The 21,611-nt window shown below is 38.1% G+C and overlaps 1 protein-coding gene across 13 annotated transcripts in view; it reads right to left on the bottom strand.

Moving 5' to 3' along the window:
- Positions 1-21,611, bottom strand: part of SLC25A21 (solute carrier family 25 member 21) — a 483,599-nt gene that overhangs the window by 18,056 nt on the left and 443,932 nt on the right. For all 13 annotated transcript variants that reach the window (XM_049611607.1, XM_049611614.1, XM_049611618.1 and 10 more), the window contains one exon: positions 17,706-17,870. In XM_049611607.1, coding sequence (XP_049467564.1) covers positions 17,706-17,870 — 165 coding nt within the window. The remainder of the gene's footprint in view (positions 1-17,705; positions 17,871-21,611) is intronic.

Raw genomic sequence — 21,611 nt, 5'->3', positions numbered from 1 at the left:
AATTATTCACCAGGATCAAGTGGGATTCATTCCTGGGCTTCAGGGCTGGTTCAATGTTCAGAAATCAATCAATGTGATAGATCACATTAATAAAAGAAAAGATAGGAACCATATGATCCTGTCAATCTATGCAGAAAAAGCATTTCACAAAATTTAATAAAAACCCTCAAGAAATTAGGGATAGAAGGAACATACTTAAACATCATAAAAGCCATTTATGAAAAGCCCACAGCTAATATCATCCTCAAAGGGCAAAAACTGAGAGCTTTCCCCCTGAGATCAGGAGCACAACAGGGATGTCCACTCTCACCGCTGTTGTTTAACATAGTGTTGGAAGTGCTAGCATCAGCAATCAGACAACAAAAGGAAATCAAAGGCATCAAAACTGGCAAAGATGAAGTCAAGCTTTCACTTTTTTTAGATGACATGATATTATACATGGAAATCCTGACAGACTCCACCAAAAGTCTGCTAGAACTGATACATGAATTCAGCAAAGTCACAGGATACGAAATCAATGTGTAGAAATCAGTTACATTCTTATACACTAATAATGAAGCAACAGAAAGACAAAGAAAGAAACTGATCCCATTCACAATTGCACCAAGAAGCATAAAATACCTAGGAATAAACCTAACCAAAAGATGTAAAAGATCCGTATGCTGAAAACTATAGAAAGCTTATGAAGGAAATTAAAGAAGATACAAAGAAATGAAAAAACATTCCATGCTCATGGATTGGAAGAATAAATATTGTTAAAATGTCAATACTACCCAAAGCAATCTACACATTCAATGCAATCCCAATCAAAATTGTACCAGCATTCTTCTCGAAGCTAGAACAAGCAATCCTAAAATTTGTATGGAACCACAAAAGACCCTGAATAGCCAAAGTAATGTTGAAGAAGAAGACCAAAGTGGGAGACATCACAATCCCAGACTTTAGCCTCTACTACAAAGCTGTAATCATCAAGACAGCATGGTATTGGCACAAAAACAGACACATAGACAAATGGAATAGAATAGAGACTCCAGAATTGGACCCACAAAAGTATGGCCAACTAATCTTTGACAAAGAAGGAAAGAGCATCCAATGGAAAAAAGACAGTCTCTTTAACAAACGGTGCTGGGAGAACTGGACAGCAACATGCAGAAGAATGAAACTAGACCACTTTCTTACACCATTCACAAAAATAAACTCAAAATGGATGAAGGACATGAATGTGAGACAGGAAACCATCAAAACCCTAGAGGAGAAAGCGGGAAAAAAACCTCTCTGACCTCAGCCGCAGCAATTTCTTACTTGACACATCTCCAAAGGCAAGGGAATTAAAAGCAAAAATGAACTATTGGGACTTCATGAAGATAAAAAGCTTCTGCACTGCAAAAGAAACAATCAACAAAACTAAAAGGCAACTGACAGAATGGGAAAAGATATTTGCAAATGACATATCAGACAAAGGGCTAGAATCCAAAATCTATAAAGACCTCACCAAACTCCATACCCGAAAAACAAATAATCCAGTGAAGAAATAGGCAGAAGACATAAATAGACACTTCTCTAAAGAAGACATCCAGATGGTCAACAGGCACATGAAAAGATGCTCATTGTCTCTCCTCATAAGGGAAATACAAATCAAAACCACACTGAGATATCACCTCATGCCAGTCAGAGTGGCTAAAATGTACAAATTAGGAGACTATAGATGATGGAGAGGATATGGAGAAACGGGACCTTTCTTGCACTGTTGGTGGGAATGCAAACTGGTGCAGCTGCTCTGGAAAACAGTGTGGAGGTTCCTCAAAAAATTAAAAATAGGTCTACCCTATGACCTAGCAATAGCACTGCTAGGAATTTACTCAAGGGATACAGGAGTGGTGATGCATGGGGCACTTGTCCCCAATGTTTATAGCAGCACTTTCAACAATAGCCAAATTACGGAAAGAGCCTAAATGTCCATCAACTGATGAATGGATAAAGAAGTTGTGGTTTATATATACAATGGAATACTACTTGGCAATGAGAAAGAATGAAATATAGCCTTTTGTAGCAACATGGATGGAACTGGAGAGTATGCTAAGTGAATTAAACCATACAGAGAAAGACAGATACCATATGTTTTCACTCTTATGTGGATCTGAGAAACTTGACAGAAGACCATGGGGGAGGGGAAGGGGAAAAAAAAGAGAGGGAGGGAGGCAAACCATAAGAGACTCTTAAAGACAGAATAAACTGAGGGCTGATGGGGGTGGGAGGGAGGGGAAAGTGGGTGATGGGCATTGAGGAGGGCACATGTTGGGATGAGTACTGGGTGTTGTATGGAAACCAATTTGACAGTAAATTTCATATTAAAATAAATAAATAAGAATCAAATAAAATCAGAAATGAAAAAAGAGACATTATAACGGACATCACAGAACTAAAAAGGATGAAAGACTACTATGAATGATTATATGCCAAGAAACTGGACAACCTAGAAGTAGTAGATATATTCCTAGAAACAACCTTCCAAGACTAAATCATGAAGAAATAGAAAGTATGAACAAACCTATAACTAGTATGGAGATTTAATCAGCAATCAAGAACCTGAAGACAAAGGAAAGCCCAGGACCAGATGGTTTCACATTGTTTCTACCAAACTTATAAAGAATTAATACCAATGCTTCTCGAATTCTTTCAAAAAATCAAAAAGTAAAGAACACTTCCAATTCATTTTGTGATACTAGCGTAACCCTTATATCAAAGCTAAAGATACCACAAGGAAAAAAATTAAAAAACTACAGGCCGAGATTCCCGATAAACACAGATTTAAAATCCTCAATAAAATACTAGCAAATTGAATTCAACAGCACATTAAAAGGATCATACACTGTGATAAACTGGGATTTATCTCTGGAATGCAAAGATTTTTCAACACACCAAAATCAATTAATGTGATACAGCACATTAACAGAATAAAGGATAAAAAAATAACATGATATTCTCAATCGATGCAGAAAACACATTTGACAAAATTCAACCTGCTTTCATGATCAACACCCTCAGAAGGTAAGGAACATAAGGCAAATCCCTCAACATAATAAACTCCATACATGTAAAGCCCACAGCTAATATCACACTTTACTGTTGAAAAACTGAAAGCTTTTCCTTTAAGATTAGTAACAAGGCAAAGATGCCTGCTCTCATCACTTCTATTCAACATAGTAATGAAGTCCTAATCAGAGAAATTAGGCAAGAAAAATAAACAAAAAACATCCAAATCAAAAGTAAAACTGTCCCTGTTACAAACAACATGGACTTATATATAGGGAAAAACCTAAAGATTCCATAAAAAAATTAGAATAAACAAATTCAGTAAAGTTACAGGATACAAAATCAACATACAGAAATCACTCATGTTTCTATACACTACACACAAACTATCTAAAAAGAAATTAGGAAAACATTCCCATTTCAATCGGATAAAATGAATAAAATACTTAGGAATAAACTCAACTAAGGAGGTGAAAGTCTTAAATACTGAAAACTATAAAATGTCAAAAAAACTAAAGGCAACACAAATGAAGACATTTCATGTTCATGGATTAGAATAGTTAATATTGTTAAAATTTCCACAATACCGAAAGTGATCTAAAGATTCAATGCAATCTCTATAAAACTCCAATGGCAGTTTTCATAGAAATAGGAAAAAATTCTACAACTGAGTATACCCAAGTCCATCCTAAGAAAGAAGAACAAAGCTGGAGGCATTATAATTCCTAATTTCAAAGCATATCATAAAGGTATAGTACAAAACATTATGGCACAGGCATACAGACAGACATATAGTCCAGTGGGACAGACCAGAGAGACCAGAAATAAATCCAAGCATATATGACCAGCTAATCTTCAACAAGAGTGTCAAGAATACACAATGGGGAAAGAGCAGTCTTCGACAAATGGTGCTGGTAAAACTGGAAATCCACATGCAAATGAATGAAATTGAAACTACATATTATGCCCCCCCCACACACACAAATTAAAGACTTAAATATGGGACCTGAAACCATACAACTCCTAGAAGAAAACATGAGTAAAGCTTCATGACATTGATGTTAGCAATGATTTGACACCAAAAGCACAGGCAACAAAAGTAAGGACAGACAAGTGGGATTATGTCAAACTAAAAAGCTTCTGAACAGCAAAGGAAACGAAAGAGCAAAAAGGCAACCTACGGGATGGGAGAAAATATTTGCAAATCATGTATCTATAAAGGGGTTGATATATAAAATATAAACTATATAAGGAACTTTTATAACTCAGTACCAAGAAAGCTAATAGCCTGATTTTAAAATGGGCAAAAGACTTGCATAGACATTCTTTCAAAGAAGACATACATATGGCCAATAGGTATATAAAGAAATGCTCAGTCACTAATTATCTGGGAAATGTAGATCAAAACCACAAGATATCATTTCACATCTGTCAGGATGATTATTTTCAAAAAAATAAAAGTACGTGTTAGCAAGGATGGGGAGAAATTGGAATCCTCATACACTGTTGGTGGGGGGTTTTAAATGGTGTAGCCACTCTGGAAAACAGTATAGAGTTCCTCCAAAATTAACAATAGAACTACGATATGATCTAGCAAGCCCACTTCTGGGTATTTATCCAAAAGAATTGAAATGAGGACCTCAAAGTGATATTAGCACTCTTATGTTCATTGCCATACTATTCACAATAACCAAGATATGGAAACAACCTAAACATCCATTGACAGAACAGATAAAGAAAATGTGGCATATTTATACAATGAAATACCATTTGCCTTTAAAATGAAGGAAACTGTGATATGTGACAACATGGATGAAAGTTGAGGACACTATGTTAAGTAAAGTGAGCCAGTCACAGAAAAGACAATTACTTCATGATTCCACTTATATGAGGTACCTAAAACAGTCAAATTAGTAGAATTAAAGAATGGAATGGTGGTTGCCAGGGCTTGGGGGCAGGGAAATGGGGAGTCACTAATCAAGTTCAGTTAAGCAAGATGAATAAGCTCTAGAGATCTGCTTTACAACATCATACCCATAGTCGACAATAATGTATTGTGCACTTAAAAATATGTTGAGGGTAGATCTCACGTTAAGTGTTTTTATCATAATATAATGAAAATTAAAAAAAAAAAACTTGAGGGAAAAATATGTCACTTAGCCCAAGTAAAATATTTAGGATGGATCATACCTTAATTATGTAAATGGATATTAATGTTGATGAAAAATCTATCTTGTTTTTAAAAATTTCCAACTTACTTCTATAATTTGTTCCAACTGTCATCAATCAGGAAACTTCCTGTGTTCCTAACCCACATTCCTCACCCATAAGCCTAAACTATTTTACTCTAATTTTTTGCTCAATTGCAAGGGTAATCAACTGTCACCATTCTTGATGTAATTCATCATGATTTAAAAACTGTTATTGAAATAACGTTTTCTTCCTCATGCTTAAAAACACAGTTCCTTTGAAATATTTATTTGTAAGTAGTATACATTATTTCCCCATCTACAGATGAGTTTTATTCTTTTCTCCTAAGTATGTTCCAATTTTTCTTATAAAATATGGTACTTTAAACTGGAGCTAAGTAGCCTGAAATGTTAATGTGTATTACATGCATTGACCTTATTTGTGATAGCAATACAAAATCCAATATTCATAGTTTAAAAAAATGATTTAATTCCCCTGCAAACATTTTAAGACTGATGTTAACATTTCACTTCTCAAATGAGACAACTGAGACAGAGGAAAGGTATAACTTGCCAGAGAGACATGGCTAATGAGTAAGTACCAGAATTGGGAATTGATATCAGGTCTCTTAGTAGAACTCTGGCAATTTCCATAACACTGCAATTTGGTGTCAGTGCAGAGCTGAAGAGATGTGTTTTCCAGTCCCTCTTTTGGAAGATCAATGAGTTTCCCTGACAGGACATGTTATTTATAGACTCTCCACAGCTTAACAAGAAACACTAATAAGTGATCCCAAAACATTGGTGGTCATGATGTTCCATAACCTTTAAGAATTCAACAAAAGTTACCACGTCATTGGAAATGAGATCATATGACTCAAAATAGTTAACAATCAACATACTACATATTTGTGACTAACTTAACCATCTAATCCAAACATTATATCCACAGCTAAGGACAGTATTAGTAATTTAAGGCAATGGCACTTAAGAAGTTAATATGCAGAAAAGCAAAATGTCTTGATCAAAAGAAGCATGTGCCTCTCTTTTTACCTTCCCTGGCATGGGCTTTGATGCTTTGCTTCATGACTGGCCAGCTGGCTGCTAGCTTGATAAACAGAACCTTTGCCCATCTCACAGGCCTTTGTGATTAGGGTCTGGCATCTTTAAGAAGACATTCCACACAGAGACATGCCAGAAGGAGGGGGTAAGCAAGATGGGGGAAGCAAGATCTGTTAGCTAGTGAGGACGAGGGGTGGTAAGGGAGACTGGCCAGGAAGCCTGCTGCTACCCATAAGGCAAGGTTTAACAGAGTGTAGCAATGGGCGAACAGCATGAATATACACCTTAAAGTCTAGTCTTAGAATCTTCCTACGACCTCATGACAGCCCAAATTAAATTTCCTTTGCTCCCCACAGTTCACTCATTCCTTCTGTCATCACACTGCATCTGAGATCCTCTCTGACTAGCTTTGACCTAACTTGAATTCAGTACACCCTGGATACTTAGTCCAGGTGTCTTAGTCTTTTTTTTTTTTTTAATTTTTTTTTAACGTTTTATTTATTTTTGAGACAGAGACAGAGCATGAACGGGGGAGGGGCAGAGAGAGAGGGAGACACAGAATCGGAAGCAGGCTCCAGGCTCTGAGCCATCAGCCCAGAGCCCGACGCGGGGCTCGAACTCATGGACCGCGAGATCGTGACCTGAGCTGAAGTCGGCCGCTTAACTGACTGAGCCACCCAGGCGCCCCAGATAGTCTTTAATAAACACACTTAGAGAAACATTCTCCATTCAGGATGGGCCTTGGTTGATGCTAGATTGGATTTACTGTTCCTTGTCAAAAGTTGCTAAAATAGGTTTGCCATTTGAAAAATTAAAATTATAGTTGAGAAGTGACTGAAAGAAGTTGCTGTAAATTCCTTTAAGACAATTAAAGACAATATAGTGGTCCTACAAAGAGTCACATGATTTTCAGGGTATCACAAATTGCTGTTTTTTTTTTTAGTAATTATTTTTTAGAGAGAGAGAGCGAGTGAGTGCACAGGTGGAGGAGGGGCAGAGAGAGAGGGGGACAGAGGATCTGGACGCAGGCTCGAACTCACGAACCACGAGATCATGACCTGAGCCGAAGTCGGACACTCAACCAACTGAGCCACCCAGGTGCCCCACAAATTACTTCTTGATAGAACTCTTACTCTGCTTTCTCTTCCCGCTAGTAGGTAAATAAATTGATGGGGAGAATGTTAGGACCATAGCAGCGTGATTCAAAAAGAATGGAACATTTTAATAAATCTATTAGTAGTTAGATTATATACAAACATGTGGTCAAAACCAATTTTAAGGGGCTCCCTCAGTTACTTCCATAATTTTACAATGGTCAGTCTGTGCTAACAACACACATTCTATACTTTAATTCATTTTATCCCCTTTGTGGCATACCACCATCAATCGTTAAAGGGGTAGTTGTGACGCCATCTCCTCAAGGCTGCCAAAAAAGAGGTGATACAAACAGGAATTTCATGTGGATTCTCACATGAAGAGACTGCAGACAACCTGGTCTAGTAATACATTTTTGAAAGTTAATTTCCTTTTGAATCATCCTGTACACTTTGATTTTAGAAAGTTACTTGAATAAGTCTTCCATGTTATCCTGATTAATAAGATACTGAATGGAGGGAGGAGAGATGAAAAGTACAGCTGGAGATCCCTCAGCTGTGAAAGATGTGTCCATAAGACAGCCTGATGAGGGGCTGGATGAACCTGGGTCAAGATGTGAAAGGCCTGCCCTTGGATCTGCTGATTACACAGGTTGGGAGGGGAAGCTAGAATGACAGATGAGGCCCTCAATATTAAAATTTATCATCACAAGCACTGGACTGAACCCACAGGATTACTTTTAAGCACAGTGAATACAAACTGTACAAGTTCAAGGGGAGACTTGACTTGACTGCAGTTCACATACTCTGGGGATTTTAACTGACCATAGTTTTATACATATCAACATCTTGATGCAAAACCAACACCCATTCTCTGTCCCTTCCACTCCAACAAAAATTTCTCAAGAATTTATTTCTGGGGGCGCCTGGGTGGCTTGGTCAGTTAAGCGTCCGACTTCGGCTCAGGTCATGATCTCACAGTCCGTGAGTTCGAGCCCCGCGTCGGGCTCTGTGCTGACAGCTCAGAGCCTGGAGCCTGTTTCAGATTCTGTGTTTCCCTCTCTCTCTGCCCCTCCCCTGTTTATGCTCTGTCTCTCTCTGTCTCAAAGATAAATAAACGTTAAAAAAAAAATTAAAAAAAAAAAGAATTTATTTCTGTACAATCTTTGGCTGCATTAAGAAGATGTGGTACACACCCACACGTGTGCACGCACACACACACATCACTACTTGGTGATGAAAAAGAATGAAATCTTCCCATTTGCAACAATGTGGACAGAACTAGAGTGTATTATGCTAGGCAAAATACGTCAGAGAAAGACAGCTTTCATATGATTTCACTCATATGTGGAATATGAGAAACACAACAGATGAAGATAGGGGAAGGGAAGGCAAAATAAGAGGAAAAACAGAGAGGGAGGCAAACCATAAGGGCTCTTAAATACAGGGAACAAGCTGAGGGTTGCTGGAGGGGCTAAAGGGCTGAGGGGTATTAAGGAGGGCACTTCTTGGGATGAGCACTGGGTGTCATATGTAAGAGATGAATCACTGGGTTCTACTCCTGAAGCCAAGACTACACTGTATGTTAACTAGTTTCAATTTATTTTTTTAATGTTTATTTTTGAGAGAGAGAGAGAGAGAGAGACAGAGTGCTGGCAGGGGAGTGGCAAATAGAGAAAAGGGAGACAGAATCTGAAGCAGGCTCCAGGCTCTGAGCTGTCAGCACAGAGCCCAACATGGGGCTCAAACTCACAAACCATGAGATCACGACCTGAGCCAAAGTCAAGACTCTTAACCAACTGAGCCACCCAGGCGCCCCCAACTACCTTGAACTTAAATGAAAAATAAAAAAAAAACAAAAAACAAAAAACAACATGTGTTCAGATCACAGGAAGGGTTGAGACTACTGTACTCTGAACTGATCCTCTGACAACTGTAGTATTATGTTCAGTTTTGACACTGACATTGACAAATCTGATGCATCTATAGTGGGGGACACAGACCATAGAGAGGACCAAAACTCATGTCACTTGACGAGGAGCTGAGGAAATGTGGACATCCTCCAAAGAAGAAAAAACTCAAAGGCTCACCTATCCATACCTTTGAAGAAGTTGGATACAACAATTACAAGTATGGACTCTCGTGTCAGATGGCCTGGGTTCAATCTTTGGCAGATTTAGCAGAGATGGGCACCAAACTCTGACGTTCTCTGGGAAGAGTCCTGCAAAGCCTCTCAAATGAAAGGACTGTGCTATGTCATATTCATTTTGTACGTACACCAGGCCTGCCACATCTTTGGTGTTTAATAAATGTTTTCTTTCTCCTCCCTACAGACGTCATACGCAAAGAACTAAGGTCTCAGAAGCAAATTACAAAGGCGGTACAGAGGCACACTGGTTAAGCACCTGGTAGCAACTGCAAGGCAAATAACAGTGGCTCAGCGCTGCCTGCCCCGCAGCTGGCAATGGTCATCATGAAAATAATGTGGGGAGCTGAAATCGGTAGTTGCCTCCTAGTAACTGAACAAGGAGGCAGCCTGAGTGAGAACAAATTGCCTTTTATCTTTTTTTTTATGAAGAAATTTGCATTTTAGTTATTGTTAGTTTCAGTGGGACCACGTCAACTCAGAGTCAAGTCAGCTTGCAGTCTATCTTTTATCTTCTCTAACGTTGGCTCTCTTCTGTTGTTTTGTTTATAAACTTTGACAAAAGCATTGTTTGCCTGATGTCATGTATCATGCTGTTTTGCCCTGAAATGAAAATACCTGCTATTAAAGCTTAATTAAAAAATACAGTTGTTTCCACTTCACAGCTATCAGAAGAATCTATTACAGTGTTTGTTTTCTCTTTATGTGAGATAATTTGGGGGAAATGCTAGCTCCTCACTCCACAGAAGGTCACTAACTAAAAAGAGATGGTTTAATTGATAAGCATTCTTTAAGGAATGTAGAGTATTCCCAAGATCCTATCCTTGCAGGGCTCTGGGCTTTGGAATGAAATCAAAGTCTTGTTAAAAGCTCAGCATCTAAATGTAGCCATTCAGAAAATAGCCATGAAAATTCCTTTTTTCCCTGAGCTAGCTCTTCCTTAAAGTGTTGTGAAATGTAAAATAATTTTAAATGTCTTACCCACTTAGTTCAAATTATAAAACACATACAATGTCAAAATGGGTTAGGGTTTAAGCATAACAGTTATCACTTGATTATTTCATACACATGTATATATATACCTACACACACACACACATCCTCTCCTTAAATACCTCTCTTTAAATATTGACATGGGTGGGTAATACAGTCTAAGAGTCAATTGTATCGCTGAGTATTATCGTATGAAATGCAGGAAAATATTAATATATTTCCTTGGGAACTCAGTAAGATTTTTCCATTTTGGTGTGCTCTGTTTATTCCTTACCTCAATAAAGGTGCTGACCCCAAGGAAAACTAACAAACCAGGTTTCCAAAACAAAATTCTAAAAGGTTGAGAGGTCAGAGAAAGGACACACTGAGATGCTTTGATATGGAGGTAGGCATATGATCAAGAAGAAGGCTTGGAACCAACTTTATTTCATGAGACTCTACTTCTGGACTGCTTCTATAAACGACGCTTTCCCACGCCCATTTAGTACTACTTATGTAATATGTTTGTTCGACATATACCCTGAGTTAAATCATGTAAGAGGAGTCAAGTGATTTCTACATACCTAAAACATTGTGGGCCAGATGCCCTCTGCAGCCTGCATGGCCTCCATTCCCCTCGGGTTCACCATATACCAGCTTATCCTCATTCTTCGTCTTATCCCTGGTTCCCCAAGCCTCTTTTTGCTTCAGGGCAGTCACATATCCTCTTCTCTCTGACTAAATATCTGGTCTCTGCTCATCCTCTTCATCTTGGCCAATCCTTACCCTTGAGCCTCAGCCTAAACATCGTTTTTGAAGGAAGGCCTTTCCTATCTCCTTGCCCTGCCCTGCCATTGGTCTAGATTGGGATCCTGGTTTCTCAATTCCCACAGCTTGATAGTTGCCTTCCATGGCACTCATCATGACTATCACTATCCAGTTCCATGTGCCATGACGTCTTTATTATCGGTCTCCTCTCATAGAATGCGAAGCCTACTAAGGCAGGGTCAGCGCTGACACTTAGCAAGATGGCGCCCGGGACATCACATGTGTGCCATGAACGTTCTTGGAATGAATGAACAGAAGGAACCCACTGAGAACCTAAAGCTACTTGTACCACATTTCCATCCACTTGGGTGGTGCCTGCCTGGAAATTTTTGACTTAAAGTTTATTTAAGAAAGTGTCTGAATCCTTGCCCCCTTCTCTCTGCCCTCCCCCATGTCTTCCTTCTCCCCAGCACACATACCCCAGGGAGTCTGTGAAAACTGCCAATGAAAGATACTGCTTTTTACCACAGAATCTTGTCACATATCCTGGAATTTTATAGATAACATATACTTGTAGTTTTACCCCAGTGGTTACCAGAAAGGAGAGTTGTTCTTAATGAAACTTTAATGCTCTTGCCCTTCCCATTACCGGATGATTGGTAAGACTAATGATGGAGTAAGAGAGAATCAGAAAAATAAATGGCCATAAATTAAATCCTACCATGATCTAATTCTACTGAGATTCTTCTTTCCAAAATACAAACAGCTCTGTCTAAGCTCTCCACTTGAACCCAAAGGTGCATTTTTCATTCAGCTTAGCGCACACCTTAGGGAAGGATATAGCTTTAAATCACGAAACTAACACATTTCCACATTTCTTCTGATAAACTGAGGTGCGTCTGGCACCACCCTCAGACTTTCCACAGAATTTACAAAACAAAGAAAACATTAAAAATCAAAAGAAAAAGAAAAACATTTGCATTTCCAAAAGGCAATCTTTTATAAATATTACTTTAAGAGAAAATAAAATATGTTTGACTTAATGCTGTCTGTAGTTAAATGACCATAGGGACAGGTCTAAATGGTTTATTAAGTAAGAAAAATTGAACATATGAAAAATTGTTCTCTCCCAGAATATTTCTAACCCACACATGTAATTTATATCATGGCAAAATTCAACACAAAAGGTCTATTGTTTTTGGCAAAATAACTTGCAAACATGCTTAATTAGGATGCAAACTGAAAGCACATTTTAATACTGTTGACAGCCACGAGCTTTCGACAGTGATTTCCACTATTATTATTATTATTTTACTTATGGAAACATTCGAAAAGCAGTAAATATGAAACTAGAGGACAGTTATTAAAGAGATATAATATTTTAATCTTAGGATTCTCATTTCTGTGTCAACATCACAAATAATATGCTTGAACATCCCCACCTTGCAGTAGGGATGAAAGAAATTATTTTTGCAATGAAAGCTTACTCCCATGGATATTTGAAAAAGATGTCAGCATTTAAGTTAATCAATACCTGCTTCCAGTGGGCTTTACTTTGAGAAGTGATGCCTCTTTCTGGAGAGAAGGGATAATTCTTTATACTGACATTCCATTTCATTTACTGCAAGATGTAAATGAATGCCTCCATTAAATGAATTCTATGGTCAGTTAATATCCAAAGAAGTCTTTTCTCTATTGTATATTCTTACCCACCATAGGAACAGTTAGATCCTAAAAATAAATCTAAAATATTATAACCCAGGGCACCATTTTCAAACTGCGAATGCCCAGTTGTTCCAAGGCTGTGACTTATATAATTCTTTGTTTCTATAGATTACAGACTAAGGATATAAAAAGGGAGGACCAGGTTACAGGACCGAATGAGACAGAAGAGGAATTTGGTTATATTATCTGGATATTCTAGCTCTTTTACATATTTAAATTTCAGTGATCATTTGTAACTTGTAATTTATGTATGACAAAATACAAGGTAAAAGGTAGAGATGGGGCACCTGAGTGGCTCAGTCAGTTGAGCGTCTGACTTTGGCTCAGGTCATGATCTTGTGGTTCGTGAGTTCCAGCCCCACATCGGGCTCACTGCTATTAGGCAGTCACCGTTGAGCCCGCTTTGGGTCCTCTGTCCCCCTCTCTCTGCCCCTCCCCTGGTTGTGCTCTCCCCAAAATAAATAAGTGTTTTTTTTTTTTTTTAAAAGTAGACTTAAAGCATTGCATGGTATAGTGGAAAGAGTTCCGGTCTCTGGTTCTCTCCCTCCCCCTTGCTGTATAACCTCAGATAAATTACTTCAGTAACTTTCTGCCCTGGGCCATAACTTCTCATTTGGTTTTCTTATCTCAAAATGACAGTTACTTATCTGAAAATGACAGTTATCTGTGATAACTTGAAAAATAAATCTAATAGAGGTCACCAGTCTGAAGGGTTAAACACTTCAGGGGTGGATATGTGACCTGAGTTCTCTAGGCTCACTGTTTAAAGATCTTATTTTACCTCTATACACAGCCTTAGAGTTGAATAAAATGTGAAGAAGCTAACTAGCTATTCTATTTTATGAGACTCTATTGAACTTTTCACTGATTTGTTTCTTATTATAAAATTAATACATGCTTATTGCAGAGGCTTTCAACAGCTCAGAATGGTATACAGAAAAAAGTACTTCCCTTCACTGCTGCTTTCTCTCTATCACACACACACACACCACTTCTCGTTTCCACTCCCCAGAGATCATTATAAACAGTTTCTTTTAAAATAAAATACTTTGAAAATGGAAAACGCTGTAAGACAATTTATGGATTTAAAAAAATACATTAAAGAAAAATCTCAAATTATTTCATGCCAGTCAGGATTGGTGAAATCTCAAATTCCCTCGGAACAACAGAATGACCAATTGCTGGGTAAGGCAACTGAAATAATAATCCTGTAAACAAATCATCCAAAGTGTATGGCTAGAGACAGCCCACAGCAAAGATGGAATAAAGCCTTCAAGGAACACCACCTCCTCCTCATGGTTAACAACTTGATGACGTTCTTCAACATGTTTTAATGATTATCATACCTTCCCCTTCACAAAGGATTGATTTATTATGGTTTAAATTTAAAGAATACTGGTTTTCCAGTTTTGAATCAGGCTTAGATTACAGAACACATAAAATCAATGACTTTGTTCTAGACAAGAAAAGACCGCAGTGTTCACTTAAGTGCAAAAGGAACAGTCCTGGGGAAACATTCTTCATGGGGTTCTACGTGCTGTTTCCACCACCCGCTTCACCACCTCTCTCCTTCCCTGATTGCTGTCATCAGCACCACCACACCTAACTTTTCCAATGCTCCTTAAAATTCACAAACAATTTCACATACCATTTATCTTAATCTTCCAAATAATGTCGGGTAGAAAGAACCATCTTAGCTTTTCAATACACAATAAAATACACACACACACACACACACACACACACACACACACAATATAAAAAACCTGAAGCTCAGAGCAGCAAGGTGATTGGCTCAAGATCTTTCACCCAGTAAAGGGACACTTGCCCAGGTTTATGACGACTTCAAAGTGTGTATCTCCAACTCAGATCTCTCCTCTGCAGCTCCAGGACCCACATCCAATCTCCGACTCAACATCTGCACTTTCGTTCTGGGGGTAGTTAAATTCAGTTTCCAGGCTGAGCCCATGATATTCTCCCATTAACTTGCTTCTCTTTCAGTGGTTTTCTTTCTCAGTAAATGGCACCATCATCCTTTCAGTTGCTTAAGCCAAAAACTTAGGCATCATCTCTCTCCACCACCCCTTTTCTCAACATGCATACATGGACTCCATTAGATTTTACCTTCTGAAGATTTCTCAAAAATGTCCATTTCTCCTTGTCTCCACCATGAACAACACAGTCCAAGGCCCCAGCATCTCACTTTGAAATCATTTTCATGTTATACCCTGCACTTCCCTCACCACCTCCATTCCATGCATTCTCCACTTGGTAGCCACGGTGATTCGGTAATTCCTCGACTTAAAATCTTTGGTTTGCTTCCTAATGCTCTTCAGATAAAGGGAAGAATCCCTAGTGTGGCCTATAAGAGCCGGTATGATCTGACCGCTGCAAACTGGCAAGATAAATGAGTGCTTTCCATAGTTTCAAGATATCATGCTGTATTTTTAAATAATGAGTATTTAAGTTCTGTGTTTATATAATGCATAATATTTAATAACATAAGTGCATTGATTAATTTTAGAGTGACATTCACACTTGTGGATTTTAAGCACTAAGATATGACCACATATAAATCTTCGTGAATTCTTTCTTAAATATAACCAAATTCATTTTATAATACTATATTAATTAAAATACATGCCCAAATATGTGTAATAAAATATATAATAATCATATAATTTATTTCATTGTGTGTGATTTCTATCTGTTTCAAGCCTTTGGATAGCTGGAGAGATGGACATGTCTCCCATGTTGTATGGATTACTCATCTCAGAGTCTAAAAAACAGAGTCAACTTCATGTGATTGTGTCTTGTGCAGTTACCCAGGGCCTACACATAGAAGAGCCTGGTTTCACTGCCTTACTATTTGGTCTGGAAATTCTTAATAATTTTTGAACAAGGGTCCTATATTTTCATTTTGTCCAAGGAACCACAAGTTGTTTAGTCCATTCCTGCTGAAAAGAACCTCAATGTATTAAGAGTTGAACTCTCTTGTATCATTCAAGACCAAAGTATTTATTGCATTCTATTTCTGGATTTCTTCACAGAAGGAGGACTCTGAGGACCACTGGAGTCGGAATTGTCAATCAATGGGGGAAGGGTGTTTATATACTGTGGTCAATCACAGACTTCAGGCCAACAAAACATAAGCTTCTACTCAACATATGAGGTTTCCAGGGGTGCCTGGGTGGCTCAGTTGGTTAAGCGTCTGACTTTGGAACTCAGGTCATGATCTCGTGGTGCATGGGTTCAAGCCCTGTGTCAGGCTCTGTGCTGATAGCTCAGAGCCTGGATTCTGTCTCCCTCTCTCTCTGCTCCTCCTCTGCTCATGCTCTGTGTTTCTCTCTCAAAAATAAATAAACACTGAAAAATTTCTAAATAAATAAATAAATAAATAAATAAATAAATAAATAAATAAGATTTCCAAATACAATAAAATGTGGTGAACAACTTTGGCTAGTGAAAGAGGTAATACCAACGGATGGCTAATGTGGAACATCCCCTGGATTCAGCTGCTACTTAAGTCTTGTCCTAGAATATGGGCAATAGCTGGGCAAAGGTAGGTATAATCAACTTTACTAAAGAGTCTAGTGGTAGCAACATTAGAAATATTTTTATGATTTATAAAAGTCCATCTGTACTTTGTACTAAGCAAAATAAAAAAGTGAACCCCTGTGGGAAATTTTCTGCATGTGGAAAATGTGTCCCCAGCGGGTGCTTCCAGGATTGCAATCTTTGATGCAAGCAAGCAATATAATGGTGGGGGAAAATTGTGCTGTAATGGCTGAAAAGATGCTAGGTTTAAAGCACATCATGTGCTACTTTCATCTTGTAGAAGTTAAAAGGCTGCTAGCATCTGTAAATTATCATTAAATATATATATATATTAAATATATATATTACATATATATTTATTAAATATATATATCATTAAATATATATATACACATATATAATTATTATTATTTTGCATGAAAGTGAATGATCCTTAAAGAGTTGGTTTACTGCTTACCCTAATTAACGTAGGTGAATTTAAAAATGAGTATCTATGTAAAATTTAAATTTTAGGCTGATAATTTTTCCCCAGAGCTCAAAATTTATGTAGAATATGAAAATTTCAACTTTCTTGAGAAGGTTACGCTTCTGAGATAAAAATTACATGATAACACAGTTTCTAGAAGTTCCCATTTGTGATAAATGGGAAGCATTCAGATGTAATGGTGCATACTTCAAGAAGAATTGTGGTGTCAGAATTGGTTTCAAGTCTCTACTTGGCTATTAACTACTTAACAATTTACTTGATTTTTCTTTTTCTTTTTTAAAAATTTTTTGAATGTTTATTTTTGAGAGAGAGAGACAGAATGTGAGTGGGGGAGGGGCAGAGAGCGAGGAAGACACAGAATGTGAAGCAGGCTCCAGGCTCTGAGCTGTCAGCACAGAGCCTGATGAGGGGCTTGAACTCACAAACCGTGAGATCATGACCTGAGCCGTGGTCGCCCAACCAACTGAGCCACCCAGGCGCCCTGAGTTTTCTAAGCCTCAGTTTCCAATTCCTAAATAAGAATAACAACAGCCCAGGAATAAGGCTACTGCGAGGATCAAATTAGATATAAGTGTTTAGCACAGTGACTAGGACATGACGAACACTCTCCAAATGTAGCTGTCATCACTGATGACATTTTTCTCCAGGATTTTAATCTATTAAATAGTTACCTTATTGACAGGAACAATGTTTTTGACGTTGTAGTAGAAGCCAAAATAAACCATGTTGAAAACCCCATGACGTCCCAAAGTTGCTGTAAATCCTTTGTTGAGGCCCTGGAGTCCCAAGCCTTCCTTCTTAATGATGTGTCTTGCATAACTCATAGTGGATGGTTGCTGTAGGAGAGAGGAGGAAAGCCAGAAAGATCATCTTTGAGACCGTGAAATAGAGTAAATTACCATTTTAGCTTCCCTTCAAGCCAAAACTATTAGGGACGATTTTTGTCTCCAACATGCATAATCATGCCTAGATCCATGCTTTTAAAATTAGGAAGCCCAAAAAGTAAACAAAATTGCATGCATACAGGTCTGAAAGGGAAGATTTCTGGCAAAAACCAAAAAGCAAAAAACCCACATCTTTGTTGGAATTAGTGAAACTAAGGTCATGTAATACCTATCATCACTACCTACATGTAAATAGCTGTATCCAATTCTGGATTATCCAAAGTAATGGAGGGGATTAGCCATACAGATAAACTGGTAATCCGTAACTGTGCATAATCCAAAAGGAATTTATATTTGGTTCTTGAATCCAGCATATTTACTTTTCTAATTATGTTTTTCTAAAGTGAATGTTACAATTAATCTTGACTCCAGTGGCTCAATAGTTTAAAGTGGCACCAGGTTAGAAATCGGGCATGGATAAATTGCAGTTGTTTGTAGACTTCCTCAAGAGGATGCGCCATCAGTGTGTATCACTCACTGTGATAAATGATGAGTCAGTGGTGCTGGGAGTAGTGGGTTACCTTTAATTTACTTCCTTCCACTCTTCCGATAGATTACCCGACCCTAAAATACCCTGACTGCTGAATTCCAGTCTATTGCTACTTTTGGAACATGCTACAGAGCTCACTGTAGCTTGCCCTGAGGTTTATAATTCATTACAATACAATAACAGTTCATGTGGGTTTTTTTAAAAAAGTTGAATGATTGCTTCCTTTTGGAGGTACAGTACCAAGGGTATCTCTCCATATATATATATATATATATATATATATATATATATATATATATATATGTTTATTTTTGACAGAGAGAGAGAGAGAGAGAGAGCGCGCGCGCATGAGCAGGGGAGGGGCAGAGAGAGAGGGAGACACAGAATCTGAAGCAGGCTCCAGGCTCTGAGCTGTCAGCACAGAGCCCGACACAGGGCTCAAACTCACTAGCTGTGAGATCATGACCTGAGCTGAAGTTGGACGCTCAACCGACTGAGCCACCCAGGCGCCCCGCTCCTTGTTATATTTTGAATGAATAGTAAAGAGGGGGAAATGTTCAGTATTTAATTTTTTTTCCCCCATGAGGCAAGCACTGATGTGACATTTGTTTTTTTTTCTCCAACATGCATAACCTGGAGCAGGTCGCTGGAGTGTTCATGGCAGTCTAATGTGCTTTCTAAGTGTTTTCTTATCATGTGCAATTAAGGTTGTATCAGAACAGAGAAGAACAAACCCAATCAAGGTTTTTCATCCACCTTGTATTTATAGCTATGTAATTAGCATGAGATACTTAATTGAGCTTGTTTATATAGTAAATCCTGTAGGTTTTGCTGATGTTTTAAAAACTCCTAACTACAATACTACACTCGACTTCATCTTTTCATTTCGTACAATAAATTGTATTAAGCTTAAGGAAACCCTTTTTTGCAACATGAAAAAAAACACATGAGAATGCATCTTAAAAATAATAAGCAAACATTTCATATAGGAAAACCAAAAATTCTCAGAAGGTTAAAGTTCACTCTCTGTCCTACAAAATGGGACTTTTTTAATTTGTGTTCTGGCACACTGTCTATCAACACAAATTATTTATTTTGGTTTTCAAAACAGACTTGAGGACAAGTTGAGCAGAAATTCATTTCTGTTGGAAAGACTCTGGAAATGCTGGGCAAACCACCTAAGCTCTGCTCTCCTGCTCTGAGGAAGGCAGCCAGGGGGCACATTTTGAACTTCAGTGCCTGGTTGCGTCTGAACTCTAGTTGTGAATCATTAGGTAAATCAGGGAGTAGCACAGTAGATAGAAATAATGGGTTGGAGCTAGACAGCTCCAGGTTTGAGTCTCAGCAATTCCACTTGCTAGCTTGGGCAAGGATTTTATCTGCTCTTATTTATCCTCACTTTACTCATCTGTAAAATAAGAATAAAAATAGAATCATAGAAGAGCATCTTTCTCATCGCATTGCTGTGATGACAATAAATAAGTCAATGCATTTTTCCTATATAAGCATTCACTACATATTAGCTGTTAATAATGGTAATTATGCTGTCAATAAAAATAGTTTTAATAATGAAACAACAGGTAATTTCTTTGTTGGCTGGAGGCAATGATACTAAAAAAACAGAGGCTGATTTGAGAGAGAAGAAGGGCATGCATAACTAGCCTCGTCCTTTTCCTTCCTTCTGGCTGCCCTTTCCTTTTCCCAGAGCCCTGGACCCTTGTGATTTGTCACAGGAAATGCATCCAGAATGCAATAGGAAAAGGTCTACTTCCTCTGAGGCCTAACAAAATCTAGCCTTTGGGCTGGAGATCTTGTCCAGGGATCTTGCTCACCCCAGGGACTTTCCTCTCTAGAGCAGTGGATCCTATAAAATGGCCTCTTCCCTATCCTTCAAAGTTAACATCGTTGGTAAGAATTCTCCACTGGATAAGTCTGTGGGCTACAGAAGCAAGGTCACATGGGAGCAAAGGTTGGGAATGAAAAAGTCACCAGCTGTGCCTCCACCTGCCACAGCCTACAGCCTGGAGAGCATATTCATGTGTGTTACCACGTACCTGGAACAAGTAAGTGCTCATTGATGTTAACCACTAACATAGATATTTGGCAGTTTACATATATCACGTTATTTAATCCTCTCAACAAGTGCGTGAGATAGGTATTATCATTATTCCCATTTGACCGATGGGGAAACTAAGGTTGAGTTACTTGCTCAAGATCACAGACATAGTGCCAGTGCTCAACTAAAGCCTCTCAGACCCCAAGTCCATACTTGGTTTTGCCATCCTAACATATCTGATTGCTTTTCTCAACCTTGTAATGTGAGGAGTGGGTAATATTTTCCTTATTTTGCAGGTGAGGAAACTAAGGATTGTTCCCATAAAAAGTAGGAGTGTGCTTTTTGCTTCATTCAGCAACATTGTATCACACACATGTAAGCAAATATTTAATTAGAAAGGCAAAACATGACTTCCACTGGGATGCTTAAATAGGAAAATACAGAATCATTTTGACTAGATCTCTGTAAACACAAGGAATTTTACTAAACGTATTTGATTACTGGGCTTCCATTTCAAAACAAAATGGTGACTGATTGGCATGATTCCAATACTATCCAACCCAGCAGGTCACCCACCAGCTCAGTTTCCTTCCAACATTTAGATTCACTGCAATTTTCGTATTTAGTTACCAGTTGTGGGCCAAATTGCATTATAACTTCCTAGAAGTACTTTTCACTGACTGCACCAGAACGCAAGCAGGGAAGAATAAGTGGATAGGAAGGTAGCTAATACTGTGATATCACACTGCTCTCCACACTGCTTTGTAGAAATCTTCAGGTCACTGATACCTGTCAGAATATTTCCCTCTGACGTAACTCAAAGTCTTTCAGTTTCACTTCAGCTATTGTCAACTGCTAATTCTGGGAACTCTGTTCTTTCATGCATTCATTTATTCAACAAATTCCTATTGTGTGCCTAGTGGGTGCCACGTGCTGTGCTAAATGTCTAGTGCAGTACTTTTTGTTCATATTCTAGAAACAAGTGATTTTTGCTTTGATTTTCTCTTACTTGGAGAGATACGCTGATAATTTTTTATATCTGCCCATGAGAATATTCCACAATGGTTATGAAATATGGAATCAAATT

This window comes from Panthera uncia, assembly GCF_023721935.1.
Source record: "Panthera uncia isolate 11264 chromosome B3 unlocalized genomic scaffold, Puncia_PCG_1.0 HiC_scaffold_1, whole genome shotgun sequence".
NCBI classification, from domain to species: Eukaryota; Metazoa; Chordata; class Mammalia; order Carnivora; family Felidae; genus Panthera; species Panthera uncia.
The sequence above is the reverse complement of the archived record's forward strand: the minus strand, read 5'-3'. Positions and strand labels throughout refer to the sequence as shown.